Source organism: Mustelus asterias, unplaced genomic scaffold (genome assembly GCF_964213995.1).
Source record: "Mustelus asterias unplaced genomic scaffold, sMusAst1.hap1.1 HAP1_SCAFFOLD_707, whole genome shotgun sequence".
Taxonomy (NCBI): domain Eukaryota; kingdom Metazoa; phylum Chordata; class Chondrichthyes; order Carcharhiniformes; family Triakidae; genus Mustelus; species Mustelus asterias.
The window spans coordinates 72,761-87,707 of record NW_027590656.1 but is presented as its reverse complement, the minus strand read 5'-3'; the positions used below and the strand labels follow the sequence as shown (position 1 = coordinate 87,707).

Sequence of the window (14,947 nt, the reverse complement as noted above, 5' to 3'; positions counted from 1 at the left end):
GTGGCCCAGTGGTTAGCACTGCTGCCTCACAGCACCAGGGACCCGGGTTCAATTCCTGGCTCGGGTCACAGTCTGTGTGGAGTCTGCATGTTCTCCGCGCTCGTGTCCAAAGATGTGCGGGTAAAGTTGATTGGCCATGCTAAATTGCCCCTTCGTGTCCAAAGATGTGCAGGGTAGGTGGATTGGCCGTGCTAAATTGCCTCTTCGATTCCAAAAGTGTGTAGTTTAGCGGATTGGCCGTGCAAAATTGCCCCTTAGTGTCAGGGGGAATAGCTGGATAAACACATGGGGTTACGGGGATAGGGCTTGGGGGGGTTGTGTGGGTTTCCTCCGGGTGCTCCGGTTTCCTCCCACAGTCTGAAAGATGTGCAGGTTAGGTCGATTGACCATGCTAAATTGCCCCTCAGTGTCCAAAGATGTGCAGGTTAGGGTGGATTGGCCATGCTAAATTGCCCCTCAGTGTCCAAAGATGTGCAGGTTAGGTGGATTGGCCATGCTAAATTGCCCCTTAGTGTCCAAAGATGTGCGGGTTAGGTGGATTGGCCATGCTAAATTGCCCCTTAGTGTCCAAAGATGTGCAGGTTCGGTGGATTGGCCATGCTAAATTGCCCCTTCGTGTCCAAAGATGTGCAGGTTAGGTGGATTGGCCATGCTAAATTGCCCCTTAGTGTCCAAAGATGTGCAGGTTCGGTGGATTGGCCATGCTAAATTGCCCCTTAGTGTCCAAAGATGTGCAGGTTAGGTGGATTGGCCATGCTAAATTGCCCCTTAGTGTCCAAAGATGTGCAGGTTAGGTGGATTGGCCATGCTAAATTGCCCCTTAGTGTCCAAAGATGTGCAGGTTAGGTGGATTGGCCATGCTGAATTGCCTCTTAGTGTCCAAAGATGTGCAGGTTAGGTGGATTGGCCATGCTAAATTGCCCCTTAGTGTCCAAAGATGTGCAGGTTAGGTGGATTGGCCGTGCTAAATTGTCCCTTAGTTTCAGGGGGAATAGCAGGATAAACACGTGGGGTTACGGGGATAGAGCTTGGGGGGGTTGTGTGGGATTCCTCCGGGTGCTCCGGTTTCCTCCCACAGTCTGAAAGTTGTGTAGGTTAGGGGGATTGGCCGTGCTAAATTGCCCCTTCGTGTCCAAAGATGTGCGGGTTAGGTGGATTGGCCATGCTAAATTGCCCCTTCGTGTCCAAAGATGTGCGGGTTAGGTGGATTGGCCATGCTAAATTGCCCCTTAGTGTCAGGGGGAATACCTGGATAAACAGGTGGGGTTACAGGAATGGGGCCTGGGTGGGGTTTTGGTCGGTGCAGACTCGATGGGCCGAATGGCCTCCTTCTGCAGTGTCGGGACTCGACATTAGTCTCACGTGGGTGTGTAGTCAGCGGTGTGGTGGGAGGGTAAAATCTTGTTGCCGGGAATCTGGAGGTTGTGTTTATGCAACTTGTTACTAAAAATGGGAAAGATGAGGGATCGGGAATAAACATTGAAAAAAGATCGTCAACAGGGAGAGACCCGACAATTTTCAGGTGGTTTATAAATGGGATAAAGAATACCCGGGAGTGAGTTACAGACTGGAATCTAATCGAGGGGTTCGGTGTGGTTTATATACAGAATAACAGATACCCGGGAGTGAGTTACAGACTGGAATCTAATCGAGGGGTTCGGGGTGGTTTATATATAGAATAACAGATACCCGGGAGTGAGTTACAGACTGGAATCTAATCGAGGGGTTCGGGGTGGTTTATATATAGAATAACAGATACCCGGGAGTGAGTTACAGACTGGAATCTAATCGAGGGGTTCGGGGTGGTTTATATATAGAATAACAGATACCCAGGAGTGAGTTACAGACTGGAATCTAATCGAGGGGTTCGGGGTGGTTTATATATAGAATAACAGATACCCGGGAGTGAGTTACCGACTGGAATCTAATCGAGGGGTTCGGGGTGGTTTATATATAGAATAACAGATACCCGGGAGTGAGTTACAGACTGGAATCTAATCGAGGGGTTCGGGGTGGTTAATATATAGAATAACAGATACCCGGGAGTGAGTTACAGACTGGAATCTAATCGAGGGGTTCGGGGTGGTTGATATATAGAATAACAGATACCCGGGAGTGAGTTACAGACTGGAATCTAAGCGAGGGGTTCGGGGTGGTTGATATATAGAATAACAGATACCCGGGAGTGAGTTACAGACTGGAATCTAAGCGAGGGGTTCGGGGTGGTTTATATATAGAATAACAGATACCCGGGAGTGAGTTACCGACTGGAATCTAATCGAGGGGTTCGGGGTGGTTTATATATAGAATAACAGATACCCGGGAGTGAGTTACAGACTGGAATCTAATCGAGGGGTTCGGGGTGGTTTATATATAGAATAACAGATACCCGGGAGTGAGTTACAGACTGGAATCTAATCGAGGGGTTCGGGGTGGTTTATATATAGAATAACAGATACCCGGGAGTGAGTTACAGACTGGAATCTAATCGAGGTGTTCGGGGTGGTTTATATATAGAATAACAGATACCCGGGAGTGAGTTACAGACTGGAATCTAATCGAGGGGTTCGGGGTGGTTTATATATAGAATAACAGATACCCGGGAGTGAGTTACAGACTGGAATCTAAGCGAGGGGTTCGGGGTGGTTTATATATAGAATAACAGATACCCGGGAGTGAGTTACAGACTGGAATCTAATCGAGGGGTTCGGGGTGCTTTATATATAGAATAACAGATACCCGGGAGTGAGTTACAGACTGGAATCTAATCGAGGGGTTCAGTGTGGTTTATATATGGAATAAAGAATACCCGGGAGTGAGTTACTAGATTGGAATCTAATCGAGGGGTTCGGGGTGGTTTAATATAGAATAACAGATACCCGGGAGTGAGTTACAGACTGGAATCTAATCGAGGGGTTCAGTGTGGTTTATATATGGAATAAAGAATACCCGGGAGTGAGTTACTAGATTGGAATCTAATCGAGGGGATCGGGGTGGTTTATATACAGAATAACAGATATCCAGGAGTGAGATACAGACCGGAATCAAATCGAGGGGTTCAGGATGGTTTATGAATAGAATAAAGAATACCCGGTAGTGAGTAACAGACTGGAATCTAATCGAGGGGTTCAGGGTGGTTTATATATAGAATAACAGATACCCGGGAGTGAGTAACAGACTGGAATCTAATCGAGGGGTTCGGGGTGGTTTATATATAGAATAACAGATACCCGGGAGTGAGTTACAGACTGGAATCTAATCGAGGGGATCGGGGTGGTTTATATATAGAATAAAGAATACCCGGGAGTGAGTTACAGACTGGAATCTAATCGAGGGGTTCGGGTTGGTTTATATATAGAATAACAGATAGCCGGGAGTGAGTTACAGACTGGAATCTAATCGAGGGGTTACACTGGGTTATCAATGATGAATTCAGGAATAATGTCTGTAGAGAATAACTGAGATACCGCGCGTGTTTGGAACTCTCCGGAAAGCATTCTGGAATATATTTTCGCTCAGTCCTGTCTTTACCTGGCTTTGTTGTCTTCTGTGTTGTGATGGGTTTGTGACTGGTTCCCGGGGATTTGGTGGTTGTTGTGGAAACTGTGAATTAAAATAGTGAAGAATTCATCCCGAGATTAAATATAGAAGAACAGATATTCGAGAACATTCACACGAGAGGCTCAAAATAAGCGACTTCAGAGATTAAATCTGGAATAACAGATACCCGGGAGTGAGTTACAGACTGGAATCTAATCGAGGGGTTCGGGGTGGTGTATATATAGAAAAACGGATACCCAGGAGTGAGTTACAGACTGGAATCTAATCGAGGGATTCGAGGTGGTTTATATATAGAATAACAGATATCCAGCAGTGAGGTACAGACTGGAATCTAATCGAGGGATCCGGATGGTTTATATATAGAATAACAGATATCCAGCAGTGAGTTACAGACTGGAATCTAATCGAGGGGTTCGAGGTGGTTTATATATAGAATAACAGATACCCGGGAGTGAGTTACAGACTGGAATCTAATCGAGGGGTTCGGGGTGGTTTATATATAGAATAACAGATACCCGGGCGTGAGTCACAGACTGGAATCTAATCGAGGGGTTTGGGGTGGTTTATATATAGAATAACAGATACCCGGGAGTGAGTTACAGACTGGAATCTAATCGAGGGGTTCAGGGTGATTTACATATAGAATAACAGATACCCGGGCGTGAGTCACAGACTGGAATCTAATCGAGGGGTTCGAGGTGGTTTATATATAGAATAACAGATACCCGGGAGTGAGTTACAGAGTGGAATCTAATCGAGGGATTTTGGGGTGGTCGATATACAGAATAACAGATACCCGGGAGTGAGTTGCAGACTGGAATCTAATCGAGGGGTTCAGGGTGGTTTATATATAGAATAACAGACACCCAGGAGTGAGTTACAGACTGGGATCTAATCGAGGGGTTCAGTGTGGTTTATATATAGAATAACAGATACCTGGGAGTGAGTTACAGGCTGGAATCTAATCGAGGGGTTCGGGGTGGTTTATATATAGAATAACAGATACCCGGGATTGAGTTACAGACTGGAATCTAATCGTGGGGTTCGGGGTGGTTTATATACAGAATAACAGATGCCCGGGAGTGAGTTACAGACTGGAATCTAATCGAGGGGTTCGGGGTGGTTTATATATAGAATAACAGATACCCGGGAGTGAGTTACAGACTGGAATCTAATCGAGGGGTTCGGGGTGGTTTATATATAGAATAACAGATACCCGGGAGTGAGTTACAGACTGGAATCTAATCGAGGGGTTCGGGGTGGTTTATATATAGAATAACAGATACCCGGGATTGAGTTACAGACTGGAATCTAATCGTGGGGTTCGGGGTGGTTTATATACAGAATAACAGATGCCCGGGAGTGAGTTACAGACTGGAATCTAATCGAGGGGTTCGGGGTGGTTTATATATAGAATAACAGATACCCGGGAGTGAGTTACAGACTGGAATCTAATCGAGGGGTTCGGGGTGGTTTATATATAGAATAACAGATACCCGGGAGTGAGTTACAGACTGGAATCTAATCGAGGGGTTCGGGGTGGTTTATATATAGAATAACAGATACCCGGGAGTGAGTTACAGGCTGGAATCTAATCGAGGGGTTACACTGGGTTATCAATGATGAATTCAGGAATAATGTCTGTGGAGAATAACTGAGATACCGCGCGTGTTTGGAACTCTCCGGAAAGCATTCTGGAATATATTTTCGCTCAGTCCTGTCTTTACCTGGCTTTGTTGTCTTCTGTGTTGTGATGGGTTTGTGACTGGTTCCCGGGGATTTGGTGGTTGTTGTGGAAACTGTGAATTAAAATAGTGAAGAATTCAACCCGAGATTAAATATAGAAGAACAGATATTCGAGAACATTCACACGAGAGGCTCAAAATAAGCAACTTCAGAGATTAAATCTGGAATAACAGATACCCGGGAGTGAGTTACAGACTGGAATCTAATCGAGGGGTTCAGGGTGGTTTATATATAGAATAACAGATACCCGGGAGTGAGTTACAGACTGGAATCTAATCGAGGGGTTTGGGGTGGTTTATATATAGAATAACAGATACCCGGGAGTGAGTTACAGATTGGAATCTAATCAAGGGGTTCGGGGTGGTTTATATATAGAATAACAGATACCCGGGAGTGAGTTACAGACTGGAATCTAATCGAGGGGTTCAGGGTGGTTTATATATAGAATAACAGATACCCAGGAGTGAGTTACAGACTGGAATCTAATCGAGGGGTTCGGGGTGGTTTATATATAGAATAACAGATACCCGGGAATGAGTTACAGACTGGTATCTAATCGAGGGGTTCGGAGTGGTTTATATATCGAATAACAGATACCCGGGTGTGAGGTACAGGCTGGAATCTAATCGAGGGGTTCGGAGTGGTTCATATATCGAATAACAGATAACCGGGTGTGAGGTACAGCCTGGAATCTAATCGAGGGGTTCGGGGTGGTTTACATATAGAATAACAGATACCTGGGAGTGAGTTACAGCCTGGAATCTAATCGAGGTGTTCGGGGTGGTTTATATATAGAATAACAGATACCCGGGAGTGAGTTACAGACTGGAATCTAATCGAGGGGTTCGGGGTGGTTTATATATAGAATAACAGATACCTGGGAGTGAGTTACAGCCTGGAATCTAATCGAGGGGTTCGGGGTGGTTTATATATAGAATAACAGATACCCAGGAGTAAGTTACAGACTGGAATCTAATCGAGGGGTTCGGGGTGATTTATATATAGAATAACAGATACCCGGGAGTGAGTTACAGACTGGAATCTAATCGAGGGGTTCGGGGTGCTTTATACATAGAATAACAGATAGTCGGGAGTGAGTTACAGACTGGAATCTAATCGATGGGTTTGGGTGGTTTATATATAGAATAACAGATACCCGGGAGTGAGTTACAGACTGGAATCTAATCGAGGGGTTCGGGGTGGTTTATATATAGAATAACAGATACTCGGGAGTGAGTTACAGGCTGGAATCTAATCGAGGGGTTCAGGGTGGTTTATATATAGAATAACAGATACTCGGGAGTGAGTTACAGACTGGAATCTAATCGAGGGGTTCGGGGTGGTTTATATATAGAATAACAGATACTCGGGAGTGAGTTACAGGCTGGAATCTAATCGAGGGGTTCAGGGTGGTTTATATATAGAATAACAGATACTCGGGAGTGAGTTACAGACTGGAATCTAATCGAGGGGTTACACTGGGTTATCAATGATGAATTCAGGAATAATGTCTGTAGAGAATAACTGAGATACCGCGCGTGTTTGGAACTCTCCGGAAAGCATTCTGGAATATATGTTCGCTCAGTCCTGTCTTTACCTGGCTTTGTTGTCTTCTGTGTTGTGATGGGTTTGTGACTGGTTCCCGGGGATTTGGTGGTTGTTGTGGAAACTGTGAATTAAAATAGTGAAGAATTCAACCCGAGATTAAATATAGAAGAACAGATATTCGAGAACATTCACACGAGAGGCTCAAAATAAGCAACTTCAGAGATTAAATCTGGAATAACAGATACCCGGGAGTGAGTTACAGACTGGAATCTAATCGAGGGGTTCAGGGTGGTTTATATATAGAATAACAGATACCCAGGAGTGAGTTACAGACTGGAATTTAATCGAGGGGTTCGGGGTGGTTTATATATAGAATAACAGATACCCGGGAGTGAGTTACAGACTGGAATCTAATCGAGGGGTTCGGGGTGGTTTATATATAGAATAACAGATACCCAGGAGTGAGTTACAGACTGGAATCGAATCGAGGGGTTCGGGGTGGTTTATATATAGAATGACAGATACCCGGGAGTGAGTTACAGACTGGAATCTAATCGAGGGGTTCGGGGTGGTTTATATATAGAATAACAGATACCCGGGAGTGAGTTACAGACTGGAATCTAATCGAGGGGTTCGAGGTGGTTTATATATAGAATAACAGATACCCGGAAGTGAGTTACAGACTGGAATCTAATCGAGGGGTTCAGGGTGGTTTATATATAGAATTACAGATACCCGGAAGTGAGTTACAGACTGGAATCTAATCGAGGGGTTCGGGGTGGTTTATACATAGAATAACAGATACTCGGGAGTGAGTTACAGACTGGAATCTAATCGAGGGGTTCGGGGTGGTTTATACATAGAATAACAGATACCCGGGAGTGAGTTACAGACTGGAATCTAATCGAGGGGTTCGGGGTGGTTTATATATAGAATAACAGATACCCGGGAGTGAGTTACAGACTGGAATCTAATCGAGGGGTTCGGGGTGGTTTATATATAGAATAACAGATACCCGGGAGTGAGTTACAGACTGGAATCTAATCGAGGGGTTCGGGGTGGTTTATATATAGAATAACAGATACCCGGGAGTGAGTTACAGACTGGAATCTAATCGAGGGGTTCGGGGTGGTTTATATATAGAATAACAGATACCCGGGAGTGAGTTACAGACTGGAATCTAATCGAGGGGTTCGGGGTGGTTTATATATAGAATAACAGATACCCGGGATTGAGTTACAGACTGGAATCTAATCGTGGGGTTCGGGGTGGTTTATATACAGAATAACAGATGCCCGGGAGTGAGTTACAGACTGGAATCTAATCGAGGGGTTCGGGGTGGTTTATATATAGAATAACAGATACCCGGGAGTGAGTTACAGACTGGAATCTAATCGAGGGGTTCGGGGTGGTTTATATATAGAATAACAGATACCCGGGAGTGAGTTACAGACTGGAATCTAATCGAGGGGTTCGGGGTGGTTTATATATAGAATAACAGATACCCGGGAGTGAGTTACAGGCTGGAATCTAATCGAGGGGTTACACTGGGTTATCAATGATGAATTCAGGAATAATGTCTGTGGAGAATAACTGAGATACCGCGCGTGTTTGGAACTCTCCGGAAAGCATTCTGGAATATATTTTCGCTCAGTCCTGTCTTTACCTGGCTTTGTTGTCTTCTGTGTTGTGATGGGTTTGTGACTGGTTCCCGGGGATTTGGTGGTTGTTGTGGAAACTGTGAATTAAAATAGTGAAGAATTCAACCCGAGATTAAATATAGAAGAACAGATATTCGAGAACATTCACACGAGAGGCTCAAAATAAGCAACTTCAGAGATTAAATCTGGAATAACAGATACCCGGGAGTGAGTTACAGACTGGAATCTAATCGAGGGGTTCAGGGTGGTTTATATATAGAATAACAGATACCCGGGAGTGAGTTACAGACTGGAATCTAATCGAGGGGTTTGGGGTGGTTTATATATAGAATAACAGATACCCGGGAGTGAGTTACAGATTGGAATCTAATCAAGGGGTTCGGGGTGGTTTATATATAGAATAACAGATACCCGGGAGTGAGTTACAGACTGGAATCTAATCGAGGGGTTCAGGGTGGTTTATATATAGAATAACAGATACCCAGGAGTGAGTTACAGACTGGAATCTAATCGAGGGGTTCGGGGTGGTTTATATATAGAATAACAGATACCCGGGAATGAGTTACAGACTGGTATCTAATCGAGGGGTTCGGAGTGGTTTATATATCGAATAACAGATACCCGGGTGTGAGGTACAGGCTGGAATCTAATCGAGGGGTTCGGAGTGGTTCATATATCGAATAACAGATAACCGGGTGTGAGGTACAGCCTGGAATCTAATCGAGGGGTTCGGGGTGGTTTACATATAGAATAACAGATACCTGGGAGTGAGTTACAGCCTGGAATCTAATCGAGGTGTTCGGGGTGGTTTATATATAGAATAACAGATACCCGGGAGTGAGTTACAGACTGGAATCTAATCGAGGGGTTCGGGGTGGTTTATATATAGAATAACAGATACCTGGGAGTGAGTTACAGCCTGGAATCTAATCGAGGGGTTCGGGGTGGTTTATATATAGAATAACAGATACCCAGGAGTAAGTTACAGACTGGAATCTAATCGAGGGGTTCGGGGTGATTTATATATAGAATAACAGATACCCGGGAGTGAGTTACAGACTGGAATCTAATCGAGGGGTTCGGGGTGCTTTATACATAGAATAACAGATAGTCGGGAGTGAGTTACAGACTGGAATCTAATCGATGGGTTTGGGTGGTTTATATATAGAATAACAGATACCCGGGAGTGAGTTACAGACTGGAATCTAATCGAGGGGTTCGGGGTGGTTTATATATAGAATAACAGATACTCGGGAGTGAGTTACAGGCTGGAATCTAATCGAGGGGTTCAGGGTGGTTTATATATAGAATAACAGATACTCGGGAGTGAGTTACAGACTGGAATCTAATCGAGGGGTTCGGGGTGGTTTATATATAGAATAACAGATACTCGGGAGTGAGTTACAGGCTGGAATCTAATCGAGGGGTTCAGGGTGGTTTATATATAGAATAACAGATACTCGGGAGTGAGTTACAGACTGGAATCTAATCGAGGGGTTACACTGGGTTATCAATGATGAATTCAGGAATAATGTCTGTAGAGAATAACTGAGATACCGCGCGTGTTTGGAACTCTCCGGAAAGCATTCTGGAATATATGTTCGCTCAGTCCTGTCTTTACCTGGCTTTGTTGTCTTCTGTGTTGTGATGGGTTTGTGACTGGTTCCCGGGGATTTGGTGGTTGTTGTGGAAACTGTGAATTAAAATAGTGAAGAATTCAACCCGAGATTAAATATAGAAGAACAGATATTCGAGAACATTCACACGAGAGGCTCAAAATAAGCAACTTCAGAGATTAAATCTGGAATAACAGATACCCGGGAGTGAGTTACAGACTGGAATCTAATCGAGGGGTTCAGGGTGGTTTATATATAGAATAACAGATACCCAGGAGTGAGTTACAGACTGGAATTTAATCGAGGGGTTCGGGGTGGTTTATATATAGAATAACAGATACCCGGGAGTGAGTTACAGACTGGAATCTAATCGAGGGGTTCGGGGTGGTTTATATATAGAATAACAGATACCCAGGAGTGAGTTACAGACTGGAATCGAATCGAGGGGTTCGGGGTGGTTTATATATAGAATGACAGATACCCGGGAGTGAGTTACAGACTGGAATCTAATCGAGGGGTTCGGGGTGGTTTATATATAGAATAACAGATACCCGGGAGTGAGTTACAGACTGGAATCTAATCGAGGGGTTCGAGGTGGTTTATATATAGAATAACAGATACCCGGAAGTGAGTTACAGACTGGAATCTAATCGAGGGGTTCAGGGTGGTTTATATATAGAATTACAGATACCCGGAAGTGAGTTACAGACTGGAATCTAATCGAGGGGTTCGGGGTGGTTTATACATAGAATAACAGATACTCGGGAGTGAGTTACAGACTGGAATCTAATCGAGGGGTTCGGGGTGGTTTATACATAGAATAACAGATACCCGGGAGTGAGTTACAGACTGGAATCTAATCGAGGGGTTCGGGGTGGTTTATATATAGAATAACAGATACCCGGGAGTGAGTTACAGACTGGAATCTAATCGAGGGGTTCGGGGTGGTTTATATATAGAATAACAGATACCCGGGAGTGAGTTACAGACTGGAATCTAATCGAGGGGTTCGGGGTGGTTTATATATAGAATAACAGATACCCGGGAGTGAGTTACAGACTGGAATCTAATCGAGGGGTTCGGGGTGGTTTATATATAGAATAACAGATACCCGGGAGTGAGTTACAGACTGGAATCTAAGCGAGGGGTTCGGGGTGGTTTATATATAGAATAACAGATACCCGGGAGTGAGTTACAGACTGGAATCTAATCGAGGGGTTCGGGGTGCTTTATATATAGAATAACAGATACCCGGGAGTGAGTTACAGACTGGAATCTAATCGAGGGGTTCAGTGTGGTTTATATATGGAATAAAGAATACCCGGGAGTGAGTTACTAGATTGGAATCTAATCGAGGGGTTCGGGGTGGTTTAATATAGAATAACAGATACCCGGGAGTGAGTTACAGACTGGAATCTAATCGAGGGGTTCAGTGTGGTTTATATATGGAATAAAGAATACCCGGGAGTGAGTTACTAGATTGGAATCTAATCGAGGGGATCGGGGTGGTTTATATACAGAATAACAGATATCCAGGAGTGAGATACAGACCGGAATCAAATCGAGGGGTTCAGGATGGTTTATGAATAGAATAAAGAATACCCGGTAGTGAGTAACAGACTGGAATCTAATCGAGGGGTTCAGGGTGGTTTATATATAGAATAACAGATACCCGGGAGTGAGTAACAGACTGGAATCTAATCGAGGGGTTCGGGGTGGTTTATATATAGAATAACAGATACCCGGGAGTGAGTTACAGACTGGAATCTAATCGAGGGGATCGGGGTGGTTTATATATAGAATAAAGAATACCCGGGAGTGAGTTACAGACTGGAATCTAATCGAGGGGTTCGGGTTGGTTTATATATAGAATAACAGATAGCCGGGAGTGAGTTACAGACTGGAATCTAATCGAGGGGTTACACTGGGTTATCAATGATGAATTCAGGAATAATGTCTGTAGAGAATAACTGAGATACCGCGCGTGTTTGGAACTCTCCGGAAAGCATTCTGGAATATATTTTCGCTCAGTCCTGTCTTTACCTGGCTTTGTTGTCTTCTGTGTTGTGATGGGTTTGTGACTGGTTCCCGGGGATTTGGTGGTTGTTGTGGAAACTGTGAATTAAAATAGTGAAGAATTCATCCCGAGATTAAATATAGAAGAACAGATATTCGAGAACATTCACACGAGAGGCTCAAAATAAGCGACTTCAGAGATTAAATCTGGAATAACAGATACCCGGGAGTGAGTTACAGACTGGAATCTAATCGAGGGGTTCGGGGTGGTGTATATATAGAAAAACGGATACCCAGGAGTGAGTTACAGACTGGAATCTAATCGAGGGATTCGAGGTGGTTTATATATAGAATAACAGATATCCAGCAGTGAGGTACAGACTGGAATCTAATCGAGGGATCCGGATGGTTTATATATAGAATAACAGATATCCAGCAGTGAGTTACAGACTGGAATCTAATCGAGGGGTTCGAGGTGGTTTATATATAGAATAACAGATACCCGGGAGTGAGTTACAGACTGGAATCTAATCGAGGGGTTCGGGGTGGTTTATATATAGAATAACAGATACCCGGGCGTGAGTCACAGACTGGAATCTAATCGAGGGGTTTGGGGTGGTTTATATATAGAATAACAGATACCCGGGAGTGAGTTACAGACTGGAATCTAATCGAGGGGTTCAGGGTGATTTACATATAGAATAACAGATACCCGGGCGTGAGTCACAGACTGGAATCTAATCGAGGGGTTCGAGGTGGTTTATATATAGAATAACAGATACCCGGGAGTGAGTTACAGAGTGGAATCTAATCGAGGGATTTTGGGGTGGTCGATATACAGAATAACAGATACCCGGGAGTGAGTTGCAGACTGGAATCTAATCGAGGGGTTCAGGGTGGTTTATATATAGAATAACAGACACCCAGGAGTGAGTTACAGACTGGGATCTAATCGAGGGGTTCAGTGTGGTTTATATATAGAATAACAGATACCTGGGAGTGAGTTACAGGCTGGAATCTAATCGAGGGGTTCGGGGTGGTTTATATATAGAATAACAGATACCCGGGATTGAGTTACAGACTGGAATCTAATCGTGGGGTTCGGGGTGGTTTATATACAGAATAACAGATGCCCGGGAGTGAGTTACAGACTGGAATCTAATCGAGGGGTTCGGGGTGGTTTATATATAGAATAACAGATACCCGGGAGTGAGTTACAGACTGGAATCTAATCGAGGGGTTCGGGGTGGTTTATATATAGAATAACAGATACCCGGGAGTGAGTTACAGACTGGAATCTAATCGAGGGGTTCGGGGTGGTTTATATATAGAATAACAGATACCCGGGATTGAGTTACAGACTGGAATCTAATCGTGGGGTTCGGGGTGGTTTATATACAGAATAACAGATGCCCGGGAGTGAGTTACAGACTGGAATCTAATCGAGGGGTTCGGGGTGGTTTATATATAGAATAACAGATACCCGGGAGTGAGTTACAGACTGGAATCTAATCGAGGGGTTCGGGGTGGTTTATATATAGAATAACAGATACCCGGGAGTGAGTTACAGACTGGAATCTAATCGAGGGGTTCGGGGTGGTTTATATATAGAATAACAGATACCCGGGAGTGAGTTACAGGCTGGAATCTAATCGAGGGGTTACACTGGGTTATCAATGATGAATTCAGGAATAATGTCTGTGGAGAATAACTGAGATACCGCGCGTGTTTGGAACTCTCCGGAAAGCATTCTGGAATATATTTTCGCTCAGTCCTGTCTTTACCTGGCTTTGTTGTCTTCTGTGTTGTGATGGGTTTGTGACTGGTTCCCGGGGATTTGGTGGTTGTTGTGGAAACTGTGAATTAAAATAGTGAAGAATTCAACCCGAGATTAAATATAGAAGAACAGATATTCGAGAACATTCACACGAGAGGCTCAAAATAAGCAACTTCAGAGATTAAATCTGGAATAACAGATACCCGGGAGTGAGTTACAGACTGGAATCTAATCGAGGGGTTCAGGGTGGTTTATATATAGAATAACAGATACCCGGGAGTGAGTTACAGACTGGAATCTAATCGAGGGGTTTGGGGTGGTTTATATATAGAATAACAGATACCCGGGAGTGAGTTACAGATTGGAATCTAATCAAGGGGTTCGGGGTGGTTTATATATAGAATAACAGATACCCGGGAGTGAGTTACAGACTGGAATCTAATCGAGGGGTTCAGGGTGGTTTATATATAGAATAACAGATACCCAGGAGTGAGTTACAGACTGGAATCTAATCGAGGGGTTCGGGGTGGTTTATATATAGAATAACAGATACCCGGGAATGAGTTACAGACTGGTATCTAATCGAGGGGTTCGGAGTGGTTTATATATCGAATAACAGATACCCGGGTGTGAGGTACAGGCTGGAATCTAATCGAGGGGTTCGGAGTGGTTCATATATCGAATAACAGATAACCGGGTGTGAGGTACAGCCTGGAATCTAATCGAGGGGTTCGGGGTGGTTTACATATAGAATAACAGATACCTGGGAGTGAGTTACAGCCTGGAATCTAATCGAGGTGTTCGGGGTGGTTTATATATAGAATAACAGATACCCGGGAGTGAGTTACAGACTGGAATCTAATCGAGGGGTTCGGGGTGGTTTATATATAGAATAACAGATACCTGGGAGTGAGTTACAGCCTGGAATCTAATCGAGGGGTTCGGGGTGGTTTATATATAGAATAACAGATACCCAGGAGTAAGTTACAGACTGGAATCTAATCGAGGGGTTCGGGGTGATT

At 44.1% G+C, this 14,947-nt stretch overlaps 1 protein-coding gene across 1 annotated transcript in view; it reads right to left on the bottom strand.

The window, feature by feature from the left end:
* Positions 1-14,947, bottom strand: part of LOC144487293 (IgGFc-binding protein-like) — a gene marked incomplete at its 3' end in the record, with an annotated part of 192,889 nt that overhangs the window by 130,299 nt on the left and 47,643 nt on the right. The window contains exons 24-30 of the mRNA XM_078205374.1: positions 13,933-14,004; positions 12,176-12,247; positions 10,138-10,209; positions 8,522-8,593; positions 6,905-6,976; positions 5,289-5,360; positions 3,532-3,603 (exon numbers count right to left, since the gene is read on the bottom strand). Of these exons, the coding sequence (XP_078061500.1) occupies positions 3,532-3,603; positions 5,289-5,360; positions 6,905-6,976; positions 8,522-8,593; positions 10,138-10,209; positions 12,176-12,247; positions 13,933-14,004 (504 nt within the window). The remainder of the gene's footprint in view (positions 1-3,531; positions 3,604-5,288; positions 5,361-6,904; positions 6,977-8,521; positions 8,594-10,137; positions 10,210-12,175; positions 12,248-13,932; positions 14,005-14,947) is intronic.